Genomic DNA, 24,921 nt, shown 5'->3' on the forward strand with positions numbered 1-24,921 from the left:
TATGTTTATGTAACTCCGCCTGCGAATGACGGATCCCTATAGTAGCATGTCCGAAAAAGAACCTGAAACTATTGAGAACCAGAGCAGTGGGTCCAAAGCCCCCAAAAAGGAGGATGGTTGTAATAGCTGTATCCATGATTATTATAGAAAGAAAGTAATGAATAAACCCCTAAGCCAAGGTGTTAGGCGACCCGTGCCGAGGGATGAATGGTAGGGGGGGTTTCATCAGTATTTAGACCCCTTACTGCATTAAGCGGGTCACTGATGTAGCTGAACTTCTTTACCGCGCAACCCGGGGGACTCACATGAACAATCCTAACAAGGTTCCTACGACCCGAGGGAAAACCGTTATCATCGTCGCTTCGGTTTATTTCCCAGGAGACAACGTTGAAGTTCCTCCATTTGAAGTTGATACGCTGATACAACACTGTAAATTAAATAACATATAATTCATCATAGGATGTGACGCCAATGCCCACCATAGGTCTGGGGTGATCAATTTTAGAGATGAATGTTTGCTTGAATACTTAATGTCAAATTATATTAATATTTGAAAACAAGGAAACGACCCAACATTTGTTATCTCTAGTAGACAAGAAGTTCTTGATCTAACACTCTGCAGTTCTAAACTATCAGATAAGATAAAAAATTGGCATGTGTCAAATGAAGAATCTCTATATGATCATAAACATGTAATATTTAATTATAATTGTGGTGATCTTTTGATCGAACAATTCCGAGATCCGAGATCCGAGAAAAACAAATTGGGATAGAAAATTTTTATATCAGTGGAAAGTATTTATTCCACTGAACAGCTTGAAACAGTTTCATCAGAATTCGAAACCAATATCAAATCCACCTTCGAAGAAAACTGTCCACTGAAGCAAAAAACTTCAATCTTGCATCTTGGTGGATCAAAAAACTTGAAAGGCTTAGAAAATTGTCTAGAAAACTCTTCAGCAAAGCAAAAATTACCTCTGATTGGACAGATTACAAAAACTGTCTAACTGAATATAACAAAGAAATCCGTAAATCTAACAGAAGGGATTGGAAGTTCACCTGTGAACAGGTAGAAAGATTACCTGTTGTAGCAAGACTTCATAAAGCCATTTCTAAGGATCACACCAATGGGCTTGGTAGTCTGAAAAAAGGAAATGGTCAATATATAACCGACTCCCAGGAAACACTTAGTATCATGATGGAAACACACTTCCCATGGTCAATCAATCCTGACACGCACAGGTCTTCAATACAGCTCAATCTTGTCCAATCAGAGACGAGAATAGAGCTAATGAATTGGTTAGGGCGGTCTTTACGAAGACAACGGTTGAGTAGACAGTGGATTCATTGAAGCCCTTTAAATCTCCAGGATCAGACGAGATTTATCCGGTGCTGTTACAAAAAAGCAAGGATATCACTGTCCCTCTTCTCACGGAGATGTTTAGAGCTAGTATGGTACTAAGCTACATTCCTAGTAAATGGCGAGAAGTCCGGGTTATATTTATTCCCAAGGCTGGCAAACGTGACAGGACGACTCCTAAAGCATATAGACCAATTAGTCTAACATCTGTCATCTTAAAAATGATGGAAAAGGTCATTGATCTCCTTATAAAATCATCATATTTGAACAGGTTAATTTATTAATTAATATTATTTCACGCGTTAATTTCAAAAATAGAGAAGTCTTTTGATGCTAAAGAAATCTCACTTACAGCTTTTCTTGATATTGAGGGAGCATTTGACAATGCATCCTACAACTTTATAAATAAAGCTATGAAAAAATGGAGTTTTGACATGTGCATCCCCAACTGGATACATGCCATGCTAACCAACCGACTAATAACAGCTAAATTAGGAGGATCTACTCTAACAACGAAACCAACTAGATGTTGCCCTCAAGGAGGAGTCCTGTCTCCTCTGTTGTGGTCCTTAACTGTCGACGATCTTCTTAATAATTTAGCTAATTTGGGATACGAAGTCACGCGAAGTGCTCTGAAACGTATAAAACATTTTCTAGAAGGAGGGCATTTACAAATCCTGAAAGATATTCAACTGAACACTATAGTAAGGATGAACGAAGCCTGAATGGAAACAAAGACTAACCTCAGTGTTCCCTTCAAAGTGATTGAATTCTTAAGGTGGTCCCAAAACTCGTCCTGGATCGCTCGTGTTTTATACTGATGGATCTAAAATTGGTAAATCTACGAGAGCTGGGATTACTCGACCAGGAATCGACATGTCAATTCCATTTGGACAGTGGCCTACAGTTTTTCAAGCAGAAATACAATCTATTCTAACATGTACAAATATTCGTTTGGCTAGAAAATACAGCTATGCAAATATCTGTATCTTCTCAGATAGCCAAGCAGCTCTTAATGCAGTAAAAGCTTACAATTGTTAGTCAGTTAGTCAGTCAGCTAGTTTGGGAATGTATTTTATCCTTAAGGCAGTATTCGGGTCTAGAAATTTGAAAACAATCATTTTTTTTCCTTTATATTTCTGTAGTTTAGGCATTCAAAAGTATACCATAGAAAGGACTTATCGAAAATCCCATTATTTACCGAGTTAGAGCTATTTTAGTGATGCGGTATCTAACCTGGTACGGCAATAACAATGAACTTCAAAAGCGTTTTTCTCGAAACTAGTTTTTTCAAACTGGCGTACACGATATCTCAAGTTCCACTGAAACGATTCATATTGAATGTATATGAATACAATCTGTATGCAATTCTCTATCGCATGAACCTCTAAAAAATAATACTTTTTAAATTTTACGTAAGAAAATACGTTTTAAACCGCATTTTGTTTTTCAAACGGCCGCCATTTTGTCAAAAAAGATGATTTTGACTTTTCCGAGGTTCATGCGAAAGCGGCATCTTTACTGATTTAGAATCTGTACGATTTTTTTGTTTCAGATAACCAGAAGGGCTGGAATCGTGTACGCCATGGTTCAACTTTTTTTTGAACCCCCTCACTTTATCAGCTTGTAACTATTCTAGTTATGAATATTTTTTCTCCGTTCAAATTTTGTTTTATTGCTAAAAGAAAGACGAACAAATAATGATATAATGGATCGTAAAAATACTCTTTGTTTTATTTTTACGGAACTCGAAAAAGCGTCCGAAATTCGTGTCTCTACATTAGAATACCCATTCAAAACAACTAGATGCTACTAACGAAGTTAATCTATACTAGGTGCCTGGTCACTGCGGTACAGAAAGCAATGAAAAAGCCGATCTCTTAGCAAGATTAGGATCTTCAACTAAATTCGTCGGGCCTGAGCCGTTTTGTGGATTATCTACATCTATATATATATAAAAATGGAGTGATGTCTGTCTGTCTGTCTGATTCTTATAGACTCGGAAACTACTAAACCGATCGACATGAAAATTGGTATGTAGGGGTTTTTGGGGCCGGGGAAGGTTTTCGTGATATTTTGAGACCCCTCCCCCCTCTCTAAGGGGGGGCTGCCATACAAATGAAACACAAATTTCTGCATTACTCGAGAATTAATCAAGCAAATGAAACCAAATTTAGCATGTGGAGGTTTTAGGATGCAATAAATGTTTCTATGGAGATAAGATACTCCTTCCCCCTCTCTTAGAGGGGGCTGCCATACAAATGAAACACAATTTTTTGCATTACTCGGAAATTAATCAATCAAACGAAACCAAAGTTGGCATGTGAAAGTTTTAGGGTGCAATAAATGTTTCTATGATGGTTAGACAGTCCTTCCCCCACTCAAAGGGGGGGGCTGCCATACTAATGAAACACAAATTTCTGCATTACTCGAGAATTAATCAAGCGAATGAAACCAAATTTGGCATGTGGAGGTTTTAGGATGCAATAAATGTTTCTATGGTGTTAAGATACTCCTTCCCCCTCTCTTAGAGGGGGCTGCCATACAAATGAAACACAATTTTTTGCATTACTCGGAAATTAATCAATCAAACGAAACCAAAGTTGGCATGTGAAAGTTTTAGGGTGCAATAAATGTTTCTATGATGGTTAGACAGTCCTTCCCCCACTCAAAGGGGGGGCTGCCATACAAATGAAACACAAATTTCTGCATTACTCGAGAATTAATCAAGCGAATGAAACCAAATTTGGCATGTGGAGGTTTTAGGATGCAATAAATGTTTCTATGGTGTTAAGATACTCCTTCCCCCTCTCTTAGAGGGGGGCTGCCGTACAAATGAAACACAAATTTTTGCATTACCCGAGAATTAATCAAGCAAATTAAACCAAATTAGGCATATGGAAACTTTAGGGTGCAATGAATGTTTCTATGGTGGTTAGATACCCCTCCCTCCTCTCTTAGGGGTGGCTGCCATACAAATGAAACACAAATTTCTGCATTACTCGAGAATTAATCAAGCAAATGAAAGCAAATTTGGCATGTGGAGGTTTTAGGATGCAATAAATGTTTCTATGGTGTTAAGATACTCCTTCCCCCTCTCTTAGAGGGGGCTGCCGTACAAATGAAACACAAATTTTTGCATTACCCGAGAATTAATCAAGCAAATTAAACCAAATTAGGCATATGGAAACTTTAGGGTGCAATGAATGATTCTATGATGGTTAGATACCCCTCCCTCCTCTCTTAGGGGTGGCTGCCATACAAATGAAACACAAATTTCTGCATTACTCGAGAATTAATCAAGTAAATGGGCGGGACGAAGTTTGCCGGGTCAGCTAGTCATGCATAAAATCTGAGCTCAAAACCTGGGAAATATCAATGATTGAAGCCAACTGGAGGGTTCTATCAACACCAAGACAATCCAAATTATTCATTACACCATGTAACATAATTACACGAAACCTACTCAGCTTGAATAAGGCAGATTTGAGTACATTAACCAGTCTATTGACCGGCCACTGTCCGAAAACTGGCAGCTGATAACTGTTGTTTCTGCAATTTCGCTGATACTTCGGAACATTTACTGTGTCAATGCAGTACACTAATTCAGCGAAGCCTGCGGATTCTTGGAAAGGGCATTCTTATGCCTAACGAGATTTGGTCTGTTGAACCAAAACAGGTAAGGAACTTCATAAAGGAAGTCATACCTTCGTGGAGGGATGTGCAAAGTCCTGATGCGAGTATCACTTATTCCTTGAGTGATGGAACGAACTGACACTGCATACATAGCAAACTGGAGTGCACTACAATAGATCAAACTAATGGTCGCAGTGGTACAATGCTCCTACAGAAGAAGGAGAAGGTAGTATGTTTATGTAAGTATCCCACTTGACATTCAAATTTATTTTGAGCCACAGCTCCACTTTTCACATGTATGGAACAATTAGAAATGAACAACAAACAAACAACAACATTGCCGGTTTGAACATAAAAAGAATCAACGATATTCGCTCTTACATAGAAAAAACACTGCCCTCGATCAAAACGATTGAATTACCAAAACATGTTTCTACGAAACGACACCGATAACGAACACCATAAAAAAACACAACAAAAACACGGTGAATGATCAACACATACACACACACACACACACACAAAAGAGACAGGATGAGGGTCCGGTGATAGGTTGGTTACCTTTCTTCGAGCAGACGTCCTCTTCGGGTGGCGAGGGAACGATTCGATCTAGCACCAGGTAGCCTACCACTTTTTTCTCCGAACCCATCGCGGAGCCCACCATCGCTAACTGTGGTATTGGTGGAGGGATCTGTAGTTGCTGCTGCTGTAGTTGGGACTGTGATTGCTGGCAGCCTGCGGTCGATAGACCACGCAAAGTGTCAATTATAGTATTTGCAAGACCACCAACACGCGAGAGTATTGGTTCCACATGGGGCGAGATGAAGATCCCGGATCAGTGCGGGCGTTGCATGAGACCGCGAAGAAGCGAACGTGGTGGAAGAGAGATGTTGATTTGAGACATGATAAGGGTACAGTTTCTCTTAGTTTTCATATACGTTATTATACGCGTAAACTAATGAAAATAATTTACAAAATTGTAATGGAATCATAGGTTGAGAAAAAAATCTAGGTAGAGTTGTTTGGGTAAACAATAACTTGTATAAGCACCCGATTAAATTTAAATTTCTGATTTAGATCGATAGAAAAAACCACACTGGCTCCAGGAAAAACGCAAAACAACTTGTTTGGACTGGTATTCCCAAGACTCGACTAAACATTTTCCTACGAATAAACAGCTGTATACCATTTTTATTTGAAATAAGATAATAATACCAGTATGGTTGGTGGTTTTTATTAATTTATGGCGTTGCGATCGGAGCACGAAACGGGTCACGTCCTGCGCACTATTACGTGCACAATACTGAGCCCAGGCACACAGAGTCTGGTGGATGACGTAATTAATTGCTGCCCTTAAATCAAATGTTGTGTTAAATAATATGTTAATGTCATGTCGAGATATACCCGCGGCAGCCACACAAGAGATTCGTCCCGAGTGAAGTCGCTGGTAAGGTTGAAAGTCACAACGTTACTCTTCATCATTCAGTGAGAGTACTTACTGTTGTTCTCTCTTTTTTGAATTTACATATTCATCAAATTCTTGGAACGCTTCTAACTTTTTAATTGCCGGGCTCAGCGCGGCAGCTGTATCAGCATCACACCATACATGTGAGTCACTGTGGAAGTCACTCCGCGTGCGATCAGCCATACCAAATGTGTGGGAAAATGAATTGCCAGAAACTGGCGAAGAAATGCCCTGATCGGGGCTGCGGCAGCAGTTCAAAACAAGACGAGAAGGAGTGGCTTATTTCGCCTCCGTCGAGCCGGTGGAAATTGGGAGGAGAAAATCGAAGGAAGATGAAAATGGAAACAACAAAAAACAAAAGCAGAGAGGATGGAGACTTACCAGGATACTGCCAGAGGGCGGGCGGTGTTCTAACGGCATTCTGAACGGCCGCACTGGTCACGCCCATCGTGACTGCCTCCGAGGAGAGGGGTATCATGGTATTGTTGGTGCCTGTGAAAAACATGTTCTGATTCAGACTCGGCGTGGTGCAGCCTGTGAGGTGGAATGGTGTCCGCGGTGGTACCCATGGGGAGACCCAACCAAGATGAAGTGGTTGTGTGTTGAGAGTCCGTAACATAGGCCCGTATGTAGTAGCAGGATGGTAGCAATAGTGGTAGTGGTGTTGGCCAGTGTGCGCGCGTTACATTTGTTGTTGTTGTTGTTGAATCGTGTGGTATGCACGTGAATGGAAAATGTAGAGGAAAAAGAGAGGAGAAAAAAATATATGTGATAATTATGCATAAACAAGTTTAATAAATTCAAACAGCTGAAAAGGCATGGTGCTTTGGAGAGCGGTTGTATGCCGAAACGAAATGTTTCAAGGGAAAGAAATCATATTAAGATAAACGTAGCGCGATGGTTTATAAACGAGAGAGAGATGGGATGCCGTAAAAAAGGGGAAACATGTCGATTCCTGGTAATCGAGAATAAATAAAAGCGAACATAAAATAAATTAACTGAAATTACCTAAATCAGCGGTAGATCCGGTAGCTGTGGCAGCCGCTGCGGCGATACCAATTCCGAACCGGTTTAGTTCTTTGGCTTGGTGGAGTTGCGATGCTGGCGCGGTTGTGGACTCTTGCAGCCTCTGTCGGGCGACCGCAATACCGACCGGTATCGTAGCGGCTGCATTGTTTTGCGAACTAGTGATCCCGATATGGTCCATTGTTATACCGGCGGTACCGGAACTAGACGAACAGGGCACTGCCTTCGGAGATTGCGCTTCGATCTTCACAACGGCGGCCAGCGCCGTTGTGCTGGTTTCGAAGTTGTTCGATGTGGTTACCTCAGACACTTGGCAAGGCTCACGTTTAATCTGCGGATGAGAAGAACACAAAAAGTGTCATTAAATTCTTTTGCGATGGGGTCGAAGGATTACTCCTAAACTTTTAGCAGGCTTTTAACTCTCTTTCAGCGAACCAAACGAAGGAAAAAGAAAACAAAAGCTGCAAAAGGGCCATCATCTCGCTGCCGCTTGCGCGCTCCATCTGGATTGACTATAAAAGTGGGCCATAAAAATTTAACCTGACGTTTAGGCTAATGAACTCAACGGCAGAGTTACTCCCTAGCCTCCCTGTTCTTGCCCATTGGGCACACATTGAGACAGAAGTGTATGGCTTATAAATAATTAATCAACGTGAATCGTAGATAACCAGGCATGCCCGCAGAAAAACGGCACTTCATCGCTCGTCAATTCCACACGTAAAAGAAAAAAAAAACACAAAAACTTTTTGCTCGTTAACTGCAATTATCATAAGGCAGTCGCTAAGTGCGCGAATCATTTAACCCACGGCTCTCGGTCGGACTGAGGGGTAAAAGACCGGGCCAACAAAAATGTAAAAAAGAATGAGTGGTTCACAAAGGACGGTAAACCTTTCGAGCACCGTAAACCGTAGTCATGCTCTGGACTAGAATCGCTGCCAGTAGTACTAGAACCGCTCGCCACGATACGCCCCTCGTCGTGAGGGGTACGAACTATGCCCGAGGAACAGCCACAGCAGCGACAACGAAAACAATGCACTTTTACGTGAATAGTAATGCTGATCAGCGTTATTATCATCGCGTGTGCAACGCAGGCCCTGCGGCGGGGAAGCGGCTGTGTGCATTGGGTCGCCACTTTCGATGAAGAGGAACCTCTTGGAGCAGCGCAGGACGGACGGACGCGGTCGTGCAACAAGACAATGGCCACTGTGTGTCGTTGGCGTACTGTTTTTTTTCATGCGGTTGTTGTTGACGTTGGTGTGTTATTATACAGTGGATGAACCTGTTCAACGGCTGCATTCTCTCCTAGACAGCAAACAAAGAAATTAAAAAGCAGCTCGGCAAAATGCAACTCTGGCAAAGAAAGACAGAAACACTACACAATCAGTTCACGTACGTGTGAGTGTGTGCGTGTGTAATGATTGTAATTAGACCTAATGATGAGGTGGACACAAAATGAGATGGCTACAACTTTGCAACCCAACACGAGCAGATTATGGGCCCAATATGCGTCAAGGTGGGGCATTGAAATTAACCATTCTTTGAGTGGTTATCAGGGTGAAGGTTTATCATTAGGCAATGAATTTTATCCCCGCGAGACTAAAATAATGCCAACAGGTTAAGGAAAGGGTGTTAGATTAATTTAAAATGAGCGTAATTTACAGTGAAATAAAACTATACATATAAAAAAGTGCCATATTTTATTTTTCTGTTTGAACATTTTTCGTAAAAAATGTTGTACCATTTATAAAAAAAAAAAAAAGACGGCGCCAGTGGTTGTATGGTTAGCGTAACAGCCTCACAATCCGATCGGCCTGGGTTCAATCCCAGCTGGCGTCGTTGGGATTTTCTGAGGCGAAAAATCTCTGGTTACGTCTTCCTTCGGAGCGGAAGTAAAAGAAGTTGGCCCGGCTCATGAGTTGTTGAGTCTGATAGGTAGGAACAGGTGGAGTCGCCTCCCTGATGTCGGTGATTGGCACTAAAAGTGGCGGAAATAGGCCGACGAAAAATAAGCGAAGATAAAAAAAAAAAAAAAAAAATTTATAAAAAAATCGAACAAAATAAAACAATTAAAATAGCATGGAGTGCATAATATGTATGTTTTAGATAATCCCGGAACATGTTTGTTTCTTTCGGGATGAATATAATTGGTAAAAGCTAATCATACACTAATTGTTTTATTAATACTCATAAATACATCCTGTCAAATATATACCGGGAATTTGTTATTTTAAATCTCTCCGCTGAACATTTTTTTTTAGATGGTACTACTATCAGTGACGGTTTTGAGCGCGAACTGTCATTTAGTTTGTTTATAGCGTAATTTTTGATATGGATAATTCTATTGGTCAAAGCTATTGCGTGAAATGTTGTGTTGCAAACAAAACGTCTTGTACCGAAACCTTGAAAATGTTTCAGAATACATTTGGTTGAGTCACAGTATGTCGAAAACACGGGTGTCTGAATGGTATAAGGCATTCAAAGACGACCGAGAAGAGATGAACGATTTGTCACGTCAAGAACGTCAATACACCTCTTCAGCTGATGAAAACATCGACAAAATAGAATGGATGGTGCTCGGAATCGCCATTTAAGTTTGAGAGAGCTAGCTCGTGAAGTAAATATCTCCCACGAGACCGTTCGTCATACTTTGGTTGATGTTTTGGGCACGAGAAAAATCTCAACACGACTAGTGCCAAAATAGCTTATTCTTAAAAAAAATCATCGCAATGGTCGTGGTTGAAGATCTGGTGGTTGGAGGGTCTTCGTAGCCTAATTGGTTGCGTGTCCGCTACAAAGCATGAGCTCATAACTCAGGGCCCTCAATCTTTGAGAATTATTCTAGCTACTACGTCCATGCAACAATCATCATGTGACGGTAATCCCAGTCCTTCACCGCTCACATCCAGTCTGCTGCATCAGTAATAAGTACTCATAATAACACAACAATGGAAGCTTCATATCAACAGTCTCGCAGTGTATGTTCCAACTGTGAACTTACGCCGAAAAAGGAGACATGTGTATCGATAAGATAGGAACACTCTTACACCTAAATGGCTACTGTCAAATATACAACATGAAATAAAAATTTACACGAATAAATTCGGCTCTGCTACAGCTGAATTGCTAGATGAGAAGATTGCTTCAGAAGGGGCTTTTTTTAGAGGCGATAATAAAAATTTAGATGATAAATAAAGCATTTTGTTTAAAAACATGAACTTCCGGTATATATTTGATAGAATGTAAACCTGAATATAGAACACTTCAGAATTAAAAAATCTCAATTCTAAAACATTCTCATAGACATTTTGTTATGTAAAGGTATTTTATTTCACTCTAATTCTACATGCCTACTCTGCAAATGTTTTTTCCTACAAACTTTACAGTCATCCAGGAAAAAATACATCATCTGAATCTTGTTTTATTGTGGTTTAGTAGGTCTGCATAATCAGGTTATGAATCATACGATGTATAGGCTGACCAAACGTACCATTTTGAAAGGGACAGTACCGTTTTTTCGATCTTTTTTCATTGTTCCGTCTTTTTATAAATTTGTACCGTATTTCCAGCATGAAGAAAAAAATTCCTTTTTATTATTTTTAATATATTGTTTTCTAATGAACATCCCTAAACGTTTTATGACTGATTGAGGTCCTATTTTCCAATACATGATTGTGCTGTTGTTCTGTGGTGGGTTTTTACCAGAGATCAGTGAGACCTTTCAAATATTGAACGGATGTTTTTCTACGAAGAACAATACATGGACAACGGAAAAGTCGGAAGATAATTGCGAAACAGAACTCTGGAATATAACAACTTTCATGATAAAATGTCTGAAAATCATGATCTTTTCCGCCAAGTCTCTCCATCATTTAAATATGTATTCACTGTAGAGATCAAATTAGAATCTAACAATTTTCTATTTCTTAATTTTATTCTAGGTTTTGTTCCCTCAATAATTTTTTTCAAAAAGTATTGGGTGTGCAACCTACCTTTTTCACAAGATAGCTCAAGGCGACGTCGACGGCGACAGCTGATTTTTACTGAATCGTAAAGGGCCGGCCTCTGTCAACCAAATATTGTTCACAAGCCTTTGAGTTTTGCACAACAAGTTAAATTTTTACTGCGTTGAAAATGCCAACTTTCGATGCAAATAAGCACTACTTACGAGAGGTTTTGATTTTCTGTTTTCGTTGGAAGAAAAGTGCAACTGAAGCGCAACGAGTGCTTGTGGAAGTTTATGATGACTCTGCCCCATCGGATAGATTTTGTAGGGAACGGTTTGAACGTTTTGAAAGTGTTAGAGTTAAAGACAAAAAGCGTTCGTGTCAATCGAAAATGTTTGAAGATGAATTAGAGATATTGCTCGATCAAGATTTAGTTCAAACGTAAACAGAGCTTGCAGAGTCATAAGGAGTGATAAGATGCATCCAAAGGTCAGGAAATTGTGTACCATGGGAACTGAAAGCGAGAGATGTCAAACGGAGATTGTGCATATTCGAAATGTTGCTCGAACGGCACAAAAAGAAGCCTTTTTGCGTCTAATCGATACCGAGGTCGAAAAATGGATTCACTACGACAACTCAAAATGCTCGAATGTAAAGTCCGGAATACCAAGAACATCAACGCCGAAGTCGAAAATCCATGGTGCCGAAGTAATGTTCTGTATTTGGTGGGATCAAAAGGGTGTGATTCACTATGAGCTACTAAAAACCTGGTCAAACGATCAAGGGAGATCTACAGGCCGTTTGAAGCGAGCTATTGCCGAAATACGTCCAGATTATGCGACCAGACACGAGTCGCTAATATTCCACCTATTCCAACTATTTGGAGAATAGCGGTTGGGAAATTCTGGCTCACCCGCTTTATAGCTGAGAGCTTGCCTCTTCCGATTCCTATTCGTCTCGACTGTCTGAGTGGAGTATGCTTTACTCCAGAATAAAAAAATGTCTGGATTCATTCTTGGCTTCAAAAGATGAATACTTCTTTCACGACGGATTCCGTAAAGTAGTGCCTAGGGATGGCCAATACTTTGAATGATTTATTAATTCGTTTTATTATTAAAAAAAAGTGCTTTTCATGCAAAAAAAAAAAAACGGAACGAATTAAATTGCAGCCCCAATATTATATCTTTATTCCACCTTAGCAAAAAATGCCTAGCAAACAATGTATTCAAAGACGTATATAATGTCTATCGTATTATACGAAATGTATGTATAGGAACCGTCTCCAATGGCTTGTTTTCTGAAACTTGTCGAAGAACAATTACTAATAAATAATATATGTATTTAAATTCTACATACCGCGCTTGAAATAATCTCTGAGAATACATCAATAATTCGAGGATTGTTCTAAAACATTTACTAATAAATAATATAGTTATTTCAATCCTACATATCGCGCTTCAAATATATGAGATATATGTTATAGAGAATATATATGTTTTTGCTCATGTTGATAAATAAAACCAGCTATAAAAATTGATCTTTTTAGAACATTAACTCTTGACATGAACAGAATAAGAAAAAAAAATTTGATAGAAAAGCCGAATTATAAATTGAACTCCGAATGAAAATTCCACGATAATGTCTCGATTGATTAAATCGATTTTCGAGATTTTTGGTCAATGTTCGGTATTTTTATGAAAAAAAAAATACATACTCTGAAATGTCTTCACAAAACTAAATGGCTTTGGAGTAAGTCGGGAAGGCATAAATCCCAACTGGCATCCCTGAAATAGTGTAAACATTGCATAATATGGAGGAAAATGTTTACAAGATGACAGGCTCACAGTAGTTGGAAATGTGAAATGTATTCATTGAAATTCCAGCCGTGGCGTTCCTGTGTCGTTCCAGTAAACACCTCACTGATATGCCAAATATTGGTTCTGTTTCTATGACGAAAAATCTCCCTGCCAGAACGGGGAATCGAACCCGAACCCACACCATAACAATATGTGACGCTAACCACTCGGCCAAAGGGAGCACCAAATTAGTTAATAAAAAAACATGATCTATTTTATGATTTGGCATCCTTACTAAATGTTTTGACCGAGAAATTTTTCGTTGAAGAAACAATATCAATACTGGACATATCAGAGAGACGTTTAATGGAACGTCACAGGCTGTTGAATTGGGTATAAAAGCTTGCTTGTTTACAACCATCAATCAATCAGGAACTGATGTGAGTTTAACAGAATTCTGGTCTGGTCCTGGTGAATTCTTTATTGGTAGGTTTTTTCTCAGATTACTAGCATACATATCCAATCATGTGGAAGGTTGGGAAGGTATAAATTCTGAATTGATCTCGGTTCTGAAAATTTTTAACTGTTTTCACCGAAAATTAATTTCCGGAAAGTAATCTATTACACTATTTTGAAGAGTAGAAGCTCAAACTAATTGAATAGATGAAGACTTGACCGAGAAGCAGGATTACCATATCTACAGAATAATCTGTATTTCTACAGATTTTTTAGATATTCTGAAACCAAGAATCTGTATGTACAAATTACAGATTTTTTTTTGGGTTTCATACAGAATATACAGACTTTTTAAAATAACGTTCTATTAATAATTATAGCTTGATGTTAATAATATTTTATCCCATCGCGCTTATTTTGTTACATGGAATTTGTTTAATTCTGATGCAAACGTCTGCGGTATCGGTTTGCGTTGCAATAAATAAATAACACTGTTTATCTTTTTCTTACTAAAACACAGAACTAAAAGAATGTAAATTCCAAAAGTGCGCTCATACTGTCATGAAAATCCTTTTGCTTTGCAACTTTTTCGTTAAGATCTGAAAGTATCTAAAAGAACCATCACGATGTTTTGACGCAGGATCACGTTTTCGGGGAGCATATAGGCATATATAAAAGAAAGTGATCGGTCGTGTCACAAAAATTGTCAAAGTTCTTTAGTTCTTTATGTTCTTTATGCTCAGACATTTCATGATATATCCATGATGTTTTGGCACCAATCGATATAAACACTCTCTAATAATCCATTGCAATAGAATTATTGTCGTGCTTCCGTAGCCGTCACACCTAACATTCCGGGGGCTCGGGTTTCGATTCCCGTTCTAGTCGGGGGGAATTTTACGTCAAAGAATATTCTAGAGCTTGTCACTCAGAATGCATTCAGTCGTGTTATTTGGCATAGAAATCTCAACTAAGTACTAATAAAAATAACGCAAGTAATACTACGTAGAGACGGCGAAGTTCCTCTAGGAAAGTTGGTGCCATTTAAGAAGAAGAAGAATATTATTAAAGTCCCTATAGTCAATACGTTAAAATAGCGTGGAATATAGAACTTCTAATTTCTCATAAATTTGTGTAGACCGCAAGGCGTTTCCCCAACAAGGACTAGAAAATCGGTCTAGTCCGTATTAGGAAAATACATTGCGGTCTAGATATTTATTGATATATTTCACAAAGGACAAAGCGAAAAGAAAGGATTTACTCAGTTCAGAAAAGATTGAAGCTCAAACCAATCGCTTTCACTGTAATCCGTCGTTAAACATAATTTAGATTCAATTACTACCGAAACCAAAAAATTAGCATGTTTGAATCATTTGAACAACTTTATGAACAAACCTATTTTATTTTTTTTTTAAACTACCTTTTGCTATTATTTATGAATTGAACAGAATAAACTGAAACACCCGAATTCACTCAAAATGCACTAACTCGGAATTCACTTTATCTTACTCTTGACCGATATATGTCAAGAGTAATACATCAAATCTGATGTAGCAGGACTAGACTTTGGAGATTTAAGAAAGCATCTGAAGATATCTACATCGATGTTGAAGCTGTGGAAATAGAAGCTGCTGACCTGGGCGAAAACAAAACAATAGTTTTTGTGGGGCATCTGGTGAATCATCAAATGGTGGAATGACGAAAGTTTGAATAAAAAATGGAAATTTATATAACCGAACGTACCGATTCATTTGTTTAGCATTAAAAATCCCTGTACTATCAGTATCCAAAATATTAGCCCCTTTTCAAGTGTTGACAGTTTTTGTTCTGTTGCCTTTCAATTCATTACAACCATCAAATATTTTTAAGTACTGGAAATATATTATAATGAAAGTTTTGCAATGTAAATAAGCATGCCCTGATAACTGAATAAACTTTCATTACACCTCGACAAAGCATTGTATTTTTCTACAGTGTATATGCTTATTGGCTTTACGTGGATACTATCAACATCTTCTAATCAATAATAACTATGTCGACCCATCATACAAAAGCTGAAAATATGCTTCAAAATTCAATCCAATTTAATACAGATTTCAATACAGATTTTTTTTAGAAAAAAACCAAGATAAAATAATTTTTTCAGATCATAAACACATATTTTGTTATGGCAACCCTGCCGAGAAGCAGTATATATTAGGACAGTTATTAATAATTGTTTCATAATTAGTGTTTCGGTTGGAGTTTTCTCTAATATGAATGGTTTTGAGTGCAAGAAATAGGTGAAACATGTATTCCATATTTATATATGAATGATACATCATACAACCTAGGTAAGATCGCACTATCTGAAAATCCAAACTGCGACAATAATGTAGATAAACATACTGTATGAAAACAGCAAGTTTTGACAGGACCCTCTTCGATTTTATTGAAACTTGGTGGAAACCACCTAAAATAACAATTTTTATTATCATATGACCAATTGAAATTACGACTGATTTTCTCAAAGAACGTATTCAAAACCAATGATCTTTTTATCGTAATTCAAAATACAGATGTCTGATTAAAATATGATGTTTGACGAAGTAGTTGGAAAATTAATGAAACAAAAAATAACATTTGAAATGCACGTGTTAATGTTGTAAAGTATGCGAAAAGCGACTCTCTCTTTTGCTGCGAAGCGACTCTCTCTCAGCTGCGAACTCATCCCCAGCTGTATTTGACAATGTTGGAGATAGGTCAGAATCACATTTATCGAATTCTGTAGCAAACTCAAATTGGAAGGTTTTTGCAGTTGAGCTATTAACTAAAGAAAATTTTTTTTTCAATTTTTTATCCAATCTGAATTTTCAAATTTCAAATCACTGATTTCTAAATTCCAGATTCCTATACAGGCAAACCTTTTTTTGTGCGGGGGATAGGATCCGCACAAAAAAAGTTGCATAAAAAAAATCGTGCAAAACTTCACCAGGCTTTAAAAACACGTGTTCGATACACATTTTGAAAAAAACTTTTTTTGTGCGGTAGATAGGGACCGCATAAAAAAAGTTTCCCCCAAGTAAATAACTCAAATCCAGTCTATTCACCGTTCAATTTCCTTTTTTTTCCCTGCTTTGCGATGGGACACTTTTTCTTTTCGGTTGCGCGTGACTCTTTTGTGCTTTTAGTTGCATGTCGAAACGTGTTGCTGTTAGAAATCATGACATGCAAAAGCTTAGAAAAACTTAGAGCATTTGATGAGAGGAGGGCAATGATTTCAGAAGTGGATAATTGAGACGCAAATATGTTTTTTTTCGCAATGAAATGCATATAAACAATCGAAAAAAACTAAATGGACGATAACTTCGTCAAATGTGCTTCTTTTCATACACCGCACAAAAAAAAATCGCACCAAAAAACCGCACAAGAACAGAAAATCGCTCAAAAACAAAAATTCGCACAAAAAAAAAAACCGCACAAAAACAGGTTTTACTGTAATTAATTTCAGATTTTGTTCCAAATCAAACATTTCGGATTTCACAATCAGAGTCACATCCAGATTCTCAGTTTAAGTCCCAGATAACAAATATGAATTCCCGATTCAGATTCCATATTTGTTCCATGATTCCATGATGGATTCCAGATTCCACCAATTGAATTTCAGATTATGATCCAGACCCAGATCGATACGGGAAACAAACAAGAGCAGGGGCAATTCAATACAGTTTTATTCCGCCTTTATTGTGTTCAAATTGCGCCGAGCATTCGATTCAAATGTCATTCGGGTTTCGCCGTGTGGCGCCACTTCATACAAGTATCTCGTTGATGCCGCAGTCGCCGCCGAAGGTGATGATTCCAGTTCACTGATAAGGAGTCCGAAGCTCTACCGCAGCCGCAGGTTTGACAGTCGCATCGAAACCCGGCGCGGCGCTGACATAAGTATAAATATTTAATGAATTTTCGCTGGCGGTTTAGGTGAGAGCGTGTAGGTATGTGTATGTGTGAATGCTTTTGCTGGTGCCGCTATCAGAACAGAAAACAAACAAAATAGAGCGGAATTGGGGAAGTAGTACTAGGGTGTGTACCAAAACGGTAGTACTAGTTCTCACTCATATCCTGCGCTCTGGATGGAAGAACACCGAACGGAAGTGGCGATCACTTACGTGAATAACTGAGCATGTCGTGTCAACGGCGCTCCTGGCGCTTTGGTTAGTACCGATTCTTGCGATCGTTGATGATGGTTCAACACTTGATGAGCTGGCGGAACTCCAGCTGTTGGGTGGCAACGGTAAGTATTGCTGTTGCTGTCGATTACTGCGTGCCGACACAATCACACTGCAGTTGGGTGGACGATGAGAGGCGTGTTGATGGGAGTAGTTTCCGCGGCCGGTGTTCTTGTTGTAGGCGCACAAAGCGAACGATGGTGATGACAGACAGGACGGAGCTACCGTTGCGGTGGTGACCGTCTTCGTAGTGGTCGTTGGCGTTACCACCAGGTCAAGCGTTGTGGCGTTGTCCGTCAGCTGTTGATGATGCTGATGCTGATGATGATGGTGACTGTGTTCCGATAGTCGCAGAAGCGTGGTACGAGCGGAAGTACTGGTTATAAGAGATTGTTGTCTTTGGTGGTGGTGGAGATGATGTTGTTGTACTTGTTGTTGAGCTTGGTGGTGTTGATAATAATGATGACGCTGATCTAATCCGTCTGATTTATTGCTAGTATTGTTATGAGTATTAAGATTATTGCTACTGTAAGTTATCTGACTGCCGGAACTAATGTTTTCGGTTTTTATGGTCAAATTAGTTACGGATGGTACTGGAGGTACCTGAGTGGAAACAACACAATAATGATAAGAAAATTATCGTATACACATTATTACTGCGGAGAGCATGAAAAAAGGTACAGTGAATGCAATGAAACTGGGGGAAAGACGTGCCATATGGGAAATGAAGAATCAAGGAATGAAATTCCAGCTGCTCGGCGGAGCGCTTGTAATTTCATTTCGATCTTTTGTTGTGAATGACGTTTTGCGTTCCAAGGTAAAATTGTGATGCGCCTGTCAACGTGTAATCGAATAATTATACCTTCCTCGTCGAAAGCTAGTTCATCATAACGGATTAGACCAATTCGGGGGGTAACGCAAGAGGAACGAAGACGAGTATTGATTGAGAAACGAATTTTGACGGCTACAAATAAAGATCGCTCCTAGGAATCAATCCAATCTCGCGCTGTTTGCATCAGATTTTGCCCTGGAGCGAGACATAATGCTCAAAAGGTGGGATGGTGCGAGACATGGAAAAATCAAATCAATACTCACTTGTATCTGCAGTGGCTCTAGAGTACCGTGCTCCCACCTACCGATGCAGGTTTCCGTCTTTTTGGCAACCGCTGTGGTTCCATTGATGAAGTCTGTTTGTGATTGTACAAATATGCTGCTATTGGCCTGGATGGAAAGAAGGAAAGAGAAAAAATGCAAAAGAACTCATTAAAATCCTCGTTTTCTCTACCGATGATTTTCGGACGATGGCCAGAGCCGGTCAATTAGCAATATTAGCGCAGTAATTTACAAGTTTTTCATCGAAAAATCAGCATCATTTCTCCTACGATCAACGTCACATAGTTGTGGATGGGAAGGATTGAAAAAAACAGATTATCAAGAGATGTAGAGTTTTCAAAAAAAGTCAAGAGTCATACCGGACCCTAATATTTGCAGCACCACAAACCACTGGTACCGGTAAACAGACATTAGGTACTAGCGATCGGAATGAATCCAGCGCTAATATATTCGAGCTAAACCAGCTAGAAAATTGGTGTACATTATTAATGTTGGCATAATTTATTAGCTTTTTGTTTATTTGCAAACTAATGCTTCAAACTTTCCCGAAGGTTTCAGAATATTCGAAAACCCATATCTGTGTGTTGTAGGCGAGAACAGTAACGCACAGCAAGAAGATTAATGTCTCTCAATTCCCGTTGCTCTTCGAGGAGGGATAATCTATTTTTAATCACCTGCCAGCGATATCGTTTTCTCGCTTCCACTATCTTTGCCTCTTTCTCGTTCTGACTCTTGTTCGGGAATTGATGGTTGCCTTCTACGGACGGAACGTGAAGTAGTGCCCCATGCTGAGCAAATGAAGAGTGACGTTTTGTCCACTGTAAAAGCGTGAAGTAGTGCAGTGTTGTCAGTTCGGTGTCTTGTTGAACTGAAAATTCAAAACGCCGACGCTTGTTGTTTCTCGATAAATTCTCGAAATCTGAGGAGCGCTACCGAATTTCGATTCAGTCGATTAGCAAATAATTTTGGAATGTATTGGCGCTGTTTGCGATTGCGGTCAAAATTGCTCTCACAGCATTGTTAACAATGTTAACAATGTCCAAAAGGGATAAGAATTATAAGCTATCTAACTAGGAACAAAATTAGATAACATTGAAAAAAATCGTTTGGAATGTTAACTCGGAAATTCCAAATTGCAGCAAACAAAATGGTTCAATACACTTTAATTAATTTAGTTTTTAAGTTGATCTGTTCAACTGTAAGTTTAAATGATTGAGTCCGACTGATTGATACAATCTAATGCCTTCCAGGTTTCTTAATGACATAGGAAGAGTGAGTCAATTACCGTAGAAAAAAAAACACATCACACTTACACAGCAGAACAACAGAATATACAGCATTTATCGCTGGAGCCAAATGGGGAGACGAAATCGGTGGGTATAAATTCATCTCCATTTTTTTTGCGGAAGCTGGTCAATCATCTTGGATGACATAAAAGGAGTATACATAGAGAGATGGGCTCTCTCATAGCTGTATTGATGCATCTCCCTTATATCCACGAAATAAATCTGATACAGAATAACTTTTCACGATTTAATTGATTTTAACCATGGTTGTTAAACGTTGGTTATGTGCAACTCGAGCCCCTAACCGAGTCATTCACCTTTGTCCATCAACTCCAATCTCAACCACTCCGGAGTATCAACCGAGGCAACCTTTGTGAAAATCGGGGTATCATTGGTCTTATGCAAGGGAGACTGTACACGTCTGTTCCCGACAGACTCGTCCCGAGCCTAGGCAAATGGCGGTCCAACCGAAGCCGTATAAACATTTTACGAGAAATCCAAAAGAAAAATACGGAACGGAATAATTGGTAATGACCTAGGCGAATGAATAGTGACAACGTTTGTACACTCGGTATTTGGAATGTGGGGACTCTACTTGAGCCAGCATTCTGGCGAAAGAGCTGCGGAAGATGAATGTGGAGGTTGCGGCCATTCAAGAAGTGTGCTGGCTAAAGTCTGACATACGGAAGTTCCGAATAACCTAATGTCGACACGATTCACTATCTCGTTGTATGTCCTATTCGGGCCCAGTTGTCCAATGTATCTAAATCGAGATCGACGAGGAAGATACGCTCGAACACACAGAGGTTATCAATTGAAAATGTTGCTGAGGAGTATTTTTGAGAAAGTTGCTGGCGAAAAGAGACTTCATCGTTGTATGAAACGTGGGGACTTCGGTCCCGCTCTTGCGGGAGACAGAGGATTGTTTCTCCAGGCACGACACGAGAAGCCTCTAAAATGCGGCAAACGGGATTAGGAACCGGACCGTGCCAGTCTCTGTTATCTGCAACGACAGGGAGGAGAACATGATTACCGATTAGGCTTAGGTGACCAAGCATTGGAAACAAGATTTCGAAATGCTGTTGAATGGCGAGGAAAGCAGTGTATTTCACGTGGACAGGATGAAAGTTGGGGATGATGGAAAACTTGTAGAGAGATAATATGCCCCAAAGCAGCAGGATGGCATTACAGTCGAACTTTTATTTTGAACATTTTGGACATGAAAAAGCTATCCGCGCGATGGGTGCCGCGATCTTGGATTTGCATTTTTCATAAATAACTGCTTTACTAGTCTAGCCCTTTCATTTGATACCCATATTAATGGGGGTTTGAGAAAATATGTAGTCCGCCATTTTGTAGTGGCAGCCATCTTAGATTTGTATTTTTCATAAATAAATGTGTTCTACTAGTCAAGCACACTATATTGATGGTGTTCTGAGAAAATTTGTGATTCGCCATTTTGTAGTGGCCGCCATCGTGGATTTTCAAGATAATGAAATAGTCAGTTTTGTAATGACTACAGTGTAAAAGGTGTGTTCCAAATTTCAGCAGAGATAAAGATGTGTTCCAAATTTCAGATCAATGTGGGTCGCCACAGACAATAACGTTGTAAACATACAAACATGTTACAGGGCAAGCTAAATAAAACCGTTTAAAAATCCCGGGACTTTTCAGCCCATGTAGTGTTAATCGGATCACCCTGACGGTATAGACCGAAGAAGAATTGCCTTTGGACTGATTGGAAGGACTCATATGTCTTATCTACAAGAAGGAAAATCGCCTCGACTGCAGCAATTATTGAAACCTAACTGCCTTCAATGCTGCATATATGGTTCTCTCCCTCATCCTGTTCTACATACTGATGCTGTTGCTGGAATCCTTTGTTGGCAAGTACTAATGCGGTCTTAGAAGGGTGTATTCCGGAACGGATCAAATGTTCTTCTTGCGACTGATCCACGATAAGTTCAGAGAAAACAACTTGCATACACATCATCTGTTAAGGCGGAAAATACAAAAAAAAAAATACAGGGTGGCAACATAGAAGTGATACACGTATTCGAGTGCTCCTTGTTGTATTTTCTGTCACAGCATGACAAACATCTGAGCATGTTTTGAAAGAGTGACGTGTTTACGGTTTATTCGGAATAAATACAGTCAGTTTTCAGTTCCGCTCTCAAGCATATTGCAATGGAGAAGAAATAAAGGTCTTGCACCTGCAAGGATTGACTAACATCGATATAAAGAGGAAGCTGTCACATCTGAATTTAGGTAGATTATTTGTCTACAGGACCATCAAGCGTTTCAAGGATACAGGCACGGTTGTTCCCAAGAAGAAACCTGGTAGAAAAACATCAAAGCAGTGAAGGAACGTTTCTGGCGAAATCCAGCCCGTTTGGCAAGAAAAAAGACGTGTGAAATGAACATGAGCCACATTCCCATGCAAAATGTTATCAAAAAGGACCTTGGATATTCAGCTTTTAAGAAGCAGAAAATTCATGGATTAACTCGCAAAAATATTGCTAGACTTCAGTATCTGTGACAGGGTTGCTGCTGAAGATGCACGCAGGTCACAACATTATTTTTTTGGGCGAAAAGTTGTTTACTCTGGAGGGAACTTTGAACAAGCAAAATGACCGTGTTTATGGAGCATGTCTTCGTGATATACCAGCCGATAAAAGAGCAGTCGAGCGATATCAAAATGCGTCAGCTGTGATGGTTTGGGAGGTATATCGGCCGAAGGGAAATTAACATTGCTATTCATTGACAGGGGCGTGGAAATAAACAAGGAGTACTACTTGCAACACGTTATCGAAGACCATTAGCATCCTTGCGCTAAAATGCTTTTTGGGAAAGACAGTTTTTGCTTTCAACAGGAATCAGCACCAGCGCAAAAGGTATTGATCGTTCAGAAATGGTGTAAGCAGAATTTACTTTGTTTCATCAGTTCATCTGAATGGCCTGCATCGTCACCGGATTTGAACCCGCTAGACTTCAGTATCTGGGGATACATGCTAGGGAAGTTGGACGACATTTGGCATCTGAATTTGGACATGTGTGAAAAACGTTTGGTAAAGATTCGGGGCGAAATTCGATTCCGAAGAGAAATAAAACTGGTTTGAGTTTTATGGCATAAATAAAGTGTATCACTTTCACTTTGCCCCCCTGTATTTAAGCATTCATATCAACTCAGAGCTTACATATTTTTTTACTGTGAAATTTGTAGCGCATATCACGTGTTTTTTATGAAGCTCTTCGGAAGCCAAGATCACACATTCTTTAAATTCAAAGAACACTGAGCAATTATTTTCATTGGAGTTTAAAGACTTCAAAAGTATCTTCGGGTGTGTTTTTATGAAGAGCTTCGTTGCACTTCTTGTTGCAGAGCACTTCGTTGATTCTTCATTGCAATTCAATTAGTTAACAAGCTCAGGGAGGGAAAATCCAACTGTATATTTTTACTCATGAACTGCAAAAGGCTGTTACTAAGTTGTTAAAAACCGGTAAAAATATGCCGTTCATTCAACTTCGCTTCATCATACGAAGTTTGACTTCAAACTTATGCACACATGCTTGCAGAGTTCGAACGTACCGTTTTGTCTCATATTCCGAACACTTAGGCTTTGATGGCTATAAAACAGTGTCTCATTACTTAAAATGGTACTCTTTCGCGAATTCAAGTTGATTTTCGAATACAATAGAGCCTTCTTTTTCATTTGACTACAATAAAATTGATTTACAAATACATATTCATGGTGAAATACTAAAAAATATGTTTAATTTTTTTTTGTCTCAAATTCCGAACATCATTTTTGTCACGGACTCATATTCCGAACACTTTTGTCTCAAATTCCGAACAGCAAAAATGCATATATTTTAAATCATAACTTTTAAACTACTGGACCGATTCATATGATCGATATATCAAATTAAAGTCAATTAGCTAGTTTTTTTTTGGAAAAACGTTATGCTTTCAAAAAAATGGATTTTGCTTTTGTAATTATTGATTATATTTGTTTCTTATAACTTACATGGATTCAAGACCAAGGTCGCTATGTCGGTATCGATACCTGAAAATGATGTTAAAATGAAGTGTATCACCCAAATAATGACAGGGGTTTTATTATTAAATTATTTATAGCATTAAAGTTGAGTAAATTCACATTGCAAAATGAAGTGTTCGTAATTTGAATCATGCGTAGAAACTTGATTCATATTCCGAACACTGATTTTAATGAAGATTTCTGCATAACATATAACTTTTTCCATCAATTTATTGTAGATTCTTACCATTTCTAGTACTTAACATGAAAACAACAAACAAAATAGTTGAAAAAACTACAAAAACCGAAAAATGAACGATGCTTCTTTTTACAGAATTTGCTAACGTAAACATTTTATCCTTGGTTGACTGTCACTATTTCTCAAATGGTTAATATTATAAATTATAGGCTGTATCGATACATGTGAATGATGTTAAAATGAAGACTATAACCCAAAGAAATTCAGGGGTTTGATTATTCAATTATTTATAACATTGAAGTTCAGTAAATTTACATTTAAAAATGAAGTGTTCGGAATTTGAATCGTGCGTAGAAAATTGATTCATATTCCGAATATTTCAATATTAATTCAAT

At 38.8% G+C, this 24,921-nt stretch overlaps 1 protein-coding gene across 10 annotated transcripts in view; it reads right to left on the minus strand.

Annotated features, from left to right (window-relative positions):
- Positions 1 to 24,921, minus strand: part of LOC129779772 (protein winged eye) — a 619,088-nt gene that overhangs the window by 33,136 nt on the left and 561,031 nt on the right. For 7 of the 10 annotated variants that reach the window (XM_055787460.1, XM_055787461.1, XM_055787459.1 and 4 more), the window contains 5 exons: positions 18,984 to 19,109; positions 17,829 to 18,491; positions 7,470 to 7,818; positions 6,843 to 6,995; positions 5,558 to 5,731 (listed from right to left, as the gene is read on the minus strand). In XM_055787460.1, coding sequence (XP_055643435.1) covers positions 5,558 to 5,731; positions 6,843 to 6,995; positions 7,470 to 7,818; positions 17,829 to 18,491; positions 18,984 to 19,109 — 1,465 coding nt within the window. The remainder of the gene's footprint in view (positions 1 to 5,557; positions 5,732 to 6,842; positions 6,996 to 7,469; positions 7,819 to 17,828; positions 18,492 to 18,983; positions 19,110 to 24,921) is intronic. The other 3 variants (XM_055787465.1, XM_055787464.1, XM_055787466.1) reach the window with 2 other exon arrangements.

Source organism: Toxorhynchites rutilus, chromosome 3 (genome assembly GCF_029784135.1).
Source record: "Toxorhynchites rutilus septentrionalis strain SRP chromosome 3, ASM2978413v1, whole genome shotgun sequence".
Classification (NCBI taxonomy): domain Eukaryota; kingdom Metazoa; phylum Arthropoda; class Insecta; order Diptera; family Culicidae; genus Toxorhynchites; species Toxorhynchites rutilus.